The 7255-nt window shown below is 47.2% G+C and overlaps 1 protein-coding gene across 1 annotated transcript in view; it reads right to left on the reverse strand.

The window, feature by feature from the left end:
• cip2a (cellular inhibitor of PP2A) overlaps nucleotides 1–4983 on the reverse strand; it is a 12487-nt gene extending 7504 nt beyond the window's left edge. Inside the window, exons 1-10 of the mRNA XM_084443051.1 lie at nucleotides 4924–4983; nucleotides 4339–4441; nucleotides 3523–3670; nucleotides 3142–3254; nucleotides 2964–3058; nucleotides 2778–2874; nucleotides 2519–2641; nucleotides 1658–1803; nucleotides 881–956; nucleotides 395–634 (exon numbers count right to left, since the gene is read on the reverse strand). Of these exons, the coding sequence (XP_084299177.1) occupies nucleotides 395–634; nucleotides 881–956; nucleotides 1658–1803; nucleotides 2519–2641; nucleotides 2778–2874; nucleotides 2964–3058; nucleotides 3142–3254; nucleotides 3523–3670; nucleotides 4339–4440 (1140 nt within the window). The 5' untranslated portion in view covers nucleotide 4441; nucleotides 4924–4983. The remainder of the gene's footprint in view (nucleotides 1–394; nucleotides 635–880; nucleotides 957–1657; nucleotides 1804–2518; nucleotides 2642–2777; nucleotides 2875–2963; nucleotides 3059–3141; nucleotides 3255–3522; nucleotides 3671–4338; nucleotides 4442–4923) is intronic.
• Between the last annotated feature and the right edge of the window lie 2272 nt (nucleotides 4984–7255).

Below are 7255 nucleotides of genomic sequence, written 5' to 3' on the forward strand. Positions count from 1 at the left end.
ATTGATGAAAACAACCGTTTAGCGGCCGAAAATGGATTTTGAGAAACGGCATTCCCTATGCCCCGTGCGCCGCCATTACATGGATATACTGGCTCGCGCTGGATTTTATATTTCTTCTACAGGCCTCCGAACAACAAAAAAGTGATCTGGGTGAGTCAAACTTCTTATAATATGTCGTAAATAAGGTCCAGGTTGTCAAAAACGAGCATATTCCTTTAAGGTCAACAGTTATCGATTAATGAAATTCCTTGAAATTTGCAACCCTACTCTAAACCATTTACCACAGTGAATACTTGCAGCAGGACCTGAGGTGACAAAGAGATCAATTGTCCCCGCGTTTGAGAGTTTTCCAGTTTGTTTTTCAGGCCCTTTTGTCCCAATGCAGCTTCCGTACCTCTAGTAGCTCACTCAACAGCTGCAGGGCCTGCAAACAACATGGCTCCGCTCCCTCCACAGATAAGCTCAGCCATTGGACGAGAGCTAACCCCGGCTCCGCCCTCTGACCCGGGTCCGGTCTCCCTCCCGGTCTGCGTCCGGTGGCTCGGAGCCGCGGCGCCGCCGGCTGGAAGATGATGTCACACAGCAGAGAGCGCAGCCCAGATACAGAGCACAGCGCCAGCAGCAGCTCCAGCACCTGCACACACGCACGCACGCACACATGTTTATGTGCAGCACGCACGCACACACAAGACAACACACACACGACATGTTTATGTGCAACACCTACGCAAACACACACACACACACACAACACGTTTATGTGCAACACCTACGCAAACACACACACACACACAACACGTTTATGTGCACTGGAATGAAGCCAGCCGGAACAGTCCGGAAGTGTTGCTGAGCTGTAGGCGAGCGAGGCAGGTCCCCTCACCTTGGCTGCAGAGTCGGGCTCTTTCCCCTGCAGCAGCCCCAGGACCTGGGACACACACGCTGAGAAGTGCTCATATCTACACAGGGAGCAGAGAGACAAGCATTCCCTTCCACATGAATCTGCTCATATCTACACAGGGAGCAGAGAGAGAAGTGCTCATATCTACACAGGGAGCAGAGAGACACGAGAAGTGCTCATATCTACACAGGGAGCAGAGAGAGAAGTGCTCATATCTACACAGGGAGCAGAGAGACACGAGAAGTGCTCATATCTACACAGGGAGCAGAGAGACAAGCATCCCCTTCCACATGAATCTGACTCAACCACTTGGAGGAAAAGAAAAAGAGAAAAAATTTAAAATCGATAGAACCCTGACTACTGTTAATGAATTTCAGTGTGATGAATTTCAGTGTGATTGAATTGTGTGTGTGTGTGTGTGTGTGTGTGTGTGTGTGTGTGTGTGTGTGTGTGAGAGAGAGATCAAGGAGGACCAGAGCACCTCTGATGTGATGAATGTGGCACGCCAGATCAAAGGGAAGGCAAGGAAGCCAAGCGATGACGTTTTCATGGCCTTATTTCCTCTCTTGAAGGCCTCTGACCTAGCGGAGCGGTCCGGCCAAATGTGGGGTAGCACCCACATCGCTGACCGTCCTCGGGCCCAGACTACCCTGCCCTGCGCACTGCACTATGGGTAAACCATGACGCCACCGTCAGCTTCACTGACCACTATGGAAAGACGGTCCTCTTCAGCAACAGTGGGCCGTGGTGAGCGAGTACCTGGTGAGGTAGTCCGCTATCTTCGGATTCCTCAGCAGGTCAACCAGAAGGTCAACAGAGTACTTCCGGGTCAGCGTGCCGTCGCCGTTGACGATGATGTTGAAGATGAGCTGGAAAGTCTGGTGGATGTTCTTGGCGTCAAACAGCTGAGAAGTGAGACAACACAGAAATAAACAAACAAACAACTACATTTAATAGTGACCTGACAAACAAACAGTATTCTCCATTGAGAACTATGTGTTCTCCATGGTTCAATCTAAGGATGTTAACAGTTAATCAACTATCGATTAATTGTAAATTAAGAATTTACTTGAGTAAGATTTGGTTACTCGATGAATTGCTTGTTAATGGAACTGAACTTTTTTTTATTTTATGAACGTTATCAACGGGAGTTGTGTGAAATGTAATCATGATTTAAGGTCTGACTGCACATGAGGGCGCCCCGCCATGTAGTGAAGGCTAATTGGGATGCCGGGAAATTTCAACGACACAGCGGAAGAAGAAAAAAAAAAAAAAAAGAAGCTCAGTCTGGGGCAAGATGTTCTTATCAATTAATCGACTATCGTTTGCTAAGGTCAACAGTTATCGATTAATGACATTCTTTGAAATTTGCAACCCTAGTTCAGTCAGAGGGTCAGCAACATGACTGACCCCTAGAGTAACCCTAGTTCAGTCCGAGGGTCAGCAACATGACTGACCCCTAGAGTAACCCTAGTTCAGTCAGAGGGTCAGCAACATGACTGACCCCTAGAGTAACCCTAGTTCAGTCAGAGGGTCAGCAACATGACTGACCCCTAGAGTAACCCTAGTTCAGTCAGAGGGTCAGCAACATGACTGACCCCTAGAGTGTGTCCAACTCACCTTCTCTCCCACCTTCTCACTAAGAGTGAGGCTGGCCAGAATGGACAGAGCAAACACCACCACGGTCAGACTGTTATGGGCCAGGAAGTTGATCAGTGTACGATATAAGGGCTTCAGGTTACTCTGCAAAACACACACATATATATATATATATATACACACGCACACTCGCACGCACGCACGCACACACACGCACGGAATTATCAGTTTTATGGCCTAGTAAGAACTTTGACCGACATGCTAGACAGTATACACCCACCAGGCTTTTGATGTGGCTCTGGACTGACGGATTGTAACGACACAGGTTGGCCATCAGCCCCAGGCATGGCATGGTGATGTCATCATTATGAGACTGGCTGAGGGAGAAACGTTAAGGACCCAATGACAACCAGTATGTAAATAAATCAATGATAGATAGCCATCAAAAGAGAGAATAAGATCTTACATGTTGGTCATGAGGAACGCTATGAGCTCGTGTATGTAGTTGGCACAGTGGAATATACTGGCATTGTAAGTCAGCTTCTGAAGCACCTGTAGACACTGAAACACACACATTAAATACAGCCTAACTATACACATACATACATTTGCATACTCTGTGTAGGTTAGCCAGGTCCACCTACCTGCAGTACCAGTGGCTGCCCTGGGGTGGCGCTGTGACAGTGAATGATGGAGGCCAGGGTGCTGGTCAGGTTATAACTACCCTGGAGAACCTCCCTGCTTTCCTCATCACAGGCTGGGAACAGACAGTCACACACACACACAGACACACACACAACCACACACACACACACAACCACACACACGCGTGCGCGCACACACATACACGCACACACACACACACACACACACACACAAACAAACACGCACACACACATCATTGTGAATATCTCATATATCTCAAAAATCCAAGTCTTCTATAGACAGGGTTGAAATGCCACCTCACACACACTGAGCAGATTGAACCCACAGAGGAAGGCCAGGGCTCAAACAGATGAGCGTACCCAGCTGAGCCAGCAGCGAGATGATGGTGCCCGTGAGCGCAGGGCTGGTGTTGGGGTCTCCAGCCAGCTCCACCAGACCGCTCACACACTCGCTGGGAAGCACCTGCCCCGAGGACAGCAGCCGGGCGCATCGCAGCCCACAAACCTCCTGCACAGGACACAGCGGGAGGTGGCTCTAGGGTTGCACAATCCCGGGAACATTCAAAGATGGAAACTTTCCATGGGAATTAACGGGATATTAGTGTGAATTAACAGGAATAAACTGGGAATTTGAGGATTATTTATACCAACTGTATTTACCTTGTAATATAGATATAAACCATCTGTTTTGTCATAAACAGTCATGCAGGCAAACATTGCTTATACACATTTTTAAAATTACATTTTTGACTTAATTTATTTGTGGGTTTAACTTGAGTGGATTCTACAGCCCTTAGTGTGCAGGATGCTTGGAATTAGCTGTGCATGTGATGGATGAATGCACTGCACATGTGATGGACGAATGCACTGCACATGTGATGGACGAATGCACTGCACATGTGATGGACGAATGCACTGCACATGTGATGGACGAATGCACTGCACATGTGATGGAAGAATGCACTGCACATGTGATGGAAGAATGCACTGCACATGTGATGGAAGAATGCACTGCACAGTGATGGAGGAATTCACAGTGCGGAGTTGAAATGATAACCAAGCCACTTCACACAACCATGAATAATTTGTATAAAAAGGTATGTTGTGTTGAGCTGAAAATTAATTTGAGAAAAGCTTCAGACTTTCTCCCTGCTCACAACTTTCTCAATCACTCACCTCTACTTGTCTTTGAAGCTGGGTTGTATTCTGAGCCGACTTGTTGTCCCTGTACTGTTGGATCGCCAGGAGAAGGGACTTCAAACAGGTTGTCAAATCCATTCTGCAATGACAGGACGCACTGTTAACGTTACACAAGCAAGCAACGTTCAGACAGTTGACCACCATTGTGGTGTCCAGTAACTCTGGCTTCATTAAGGCACTAACGTAGCTAGACCCACAAGTGACGCTATGCCGCTTCGAAGCCCTGGTATAACGTGGCTACCTAGTGCTAAGTGGCATTAACCGATTAGGTCAAGTATTTAATCTAACGTTAAGACAACACGATGATTGGCTATTAATCCTTAGGATAGCTAGTTAGAGATGGCTGGTTCTGTGTGGCTGACGTTAACTTTGCTGGACAACTACTTCTAGGCTAGCTTTAAGCTTACGTTAGCAAGCTAGCCACTAGCTAACGTTAGTATTTGTGCTTGCCAATAGCCAGCGTCAATCAAACTGGCAACTCGATTCACATAGAAGTAAATACGATACATTAACTATCAAACGCTGCATTCTTCTGGACAACTATCGCTATCTTTGTCATACTTCCTATTTTGTTTTCGGGAACCCGTTCCAGTACTCCGAGATACAACACTACCCAGACAAGATACTTCCCTCCGCTTTCAAGTTCGAACGAGGGGCAGCTCACCATCTGCTTCAGAGGGGAGAATCCAACAGTTAACTCTGTAACCAAACGTTTTTCGTGGTCAACCTTCTCACAAATACGTGTTCTGGTGATTTACTTTTGTTTAGCTGTACAAGTTCGTGTGAAAATGAAAGATATTCCAAATACAAATGAAACATTGGCAGACCAGTGCAACCATCACCCCTCTATGAACGAGAGATTTGAGATAATCGACAACCTATTTGTTCTGACGGTAGGAAGCGCACAATCTGGCCAAGGAAGGAACGCTCAACCTTGTTTAATAGTGTGTGTGTTTAATAGTGTGTGTGTGTGTGTGTGTGTGTGTGTGTGTGTGTGTGTGTGTGTGTGTGTGTGTGTGTGTGTGTGTGTGTGTGCGTTTGTGTGATCTATGCCGTTCCATTGTGAAGATTTGGAGCAACACTGTAAGATCCCTTTCTGATAACAAACGTCTCTCTGATTTATAGTCACTGTCTCCCTCTTGTGGTCAGAATTAGATGTTGCATGTGCAATCAATTTCCACATTTCAGATGATACTCGCTGTAGTACAGTGATTAACACCTGAAATGTGGAAATACAATGCACATGACAGACCTGGGAGAAACACACAAGTAATCTAATGTAATGTATTTCATAATAAGTTTGATCAATCTAAAAGTAGCAGAAATAATGTATTTTAGAAGAAACACGGCTCCAAAAAGCCAGTTCTCAAAGTGCTTACATTGGAATTCCCATTGACATTTTAACATTGGGACAGTTTATCCAATCAAAACTTGTCATGACTGTCCCGTCATTCACGTCACCTGTCAATCATGTTACCCACTTTAGCTATCTAGCTACTGGCAGCATCAATGGACATGGAAAACGGAGATTTGAGTATTTGTTGAAAGTTGATTCCAAAATGACGTGGATTAAACGAGTTTGGGTTACGATATAAGGTTGGTCTTTTGTGATTAATTACCAGTTGTTATGGCTGTGCGTTTTGCTTTGCCTAGATTTAATCAGCACTCGAGAGCATGAACTTTGCTTCCTGGAGCAGTGGATCTAGTAGCCTAAACACTGATTAGTGAAGTAGGGGAGTAGGAGCGGTGGGCTAATAGGCTACTAGTAGGCTAGTAGCCTAAACACATTAGTGAAGTAGGGGAGTAGGCTATTGAGTGCTGTGCCCTAAGGGGGTGTATTTTATCGTCCTGTCATACCTCTTCGTGGTATTTGGCCATTGTTGTCATTAGAATGACTCTATAGTTTATTTAGTGTGTCCCTAAAAGCTTGGTTGTTTCGGCCTAAATATTGCCCTCTTATTCAGACTCCGGCCGTGCGTATCTGTCAGGAGTCTGACCCGCGGGGCCAAAGAGGCGGCCAGAGCAGGGGGTCCTTATTCACAGGTTTAGGGGAAGTGCGGTAGAGTGAATGGTGCGCTTGTAGTTGTGGATATGGGATGTGTAGTTAGCTATGTGTAAGGTGTTATGTCAGGACTGTGTGTGGTAACCAGTGAGTGCAAGGTGACAATTGGCAGGACAGGTGTTGTTTGAATGTGCGTGCGTCTGTCAATGAGTCCGGTCCGAGATCCAATGGGAGTTCCGTGGGAGGAGGTGTGGGTGGTACCGGGAGGTCAATCCGAGGGGGTTCTGGAGGGTCTGTGGACACACGGGCAGGGCAGAGGTCCGTGGGAACACAAGAGGAGCTGAGAGAGGGAGAGGGTCCGTGGGAACAACATCCTGGGGAAGACACAAACAGGGTAAGGCTGGGTTTGACAAGACAAAGCAGGCTAGTAAAGATCACACTCAAGGAGCTCGACTGTACCGTTAACATTTGGCTACGATCTGGCGACGAACAGCAGGTCTGGCTGGCTCTTGTAGCAGAGGAGCAAATCAGCGAGAGCGCGCTGAGGTGGAGGTCTGGTCAGAGGTGGAGGTGGAGGTCTGAAAGTTGGTGGTTTTGTCAAAAGAGCCTTGCAAACCGTGACGTCACAGAGCACCCTTGTGACGTGGGCCAGGAGGTGTATAAAAGCCAGAGAGCGACAGAGGAAGAGCAGCCAGAGAGAGAGAGAGGGGGACATCTCCATCTCTCCCCCTGACTCTCTCTCAGTGGGCCAGAGAGAGAGAGAGAGAGAGGAGAAGGAGGTATCATCTTGACATCTCCTCCCCCCCCAGAGTGGAGTTACAGGTGAGAAAGAGGAGGGGTGGGCTGGTCAGAGGTGTTGGGCTGGTCAGAGGTGGAGGGCTGTTCAGAGGT

The sequence above is a fragment of the Borostomias antarcticus genome (genome assembly GCF_949987555.1).
Source record: "Borostomias antarcticus genome assembly, chromosome: 9".
Classification (NCBI taxonomy): domain Eukaryota; kingdom Metazoa; phylum Chordata; class Actinopteri; order Stomiiformes; family Stomiidae; genus Borostomias; species Borostomias antarcticus.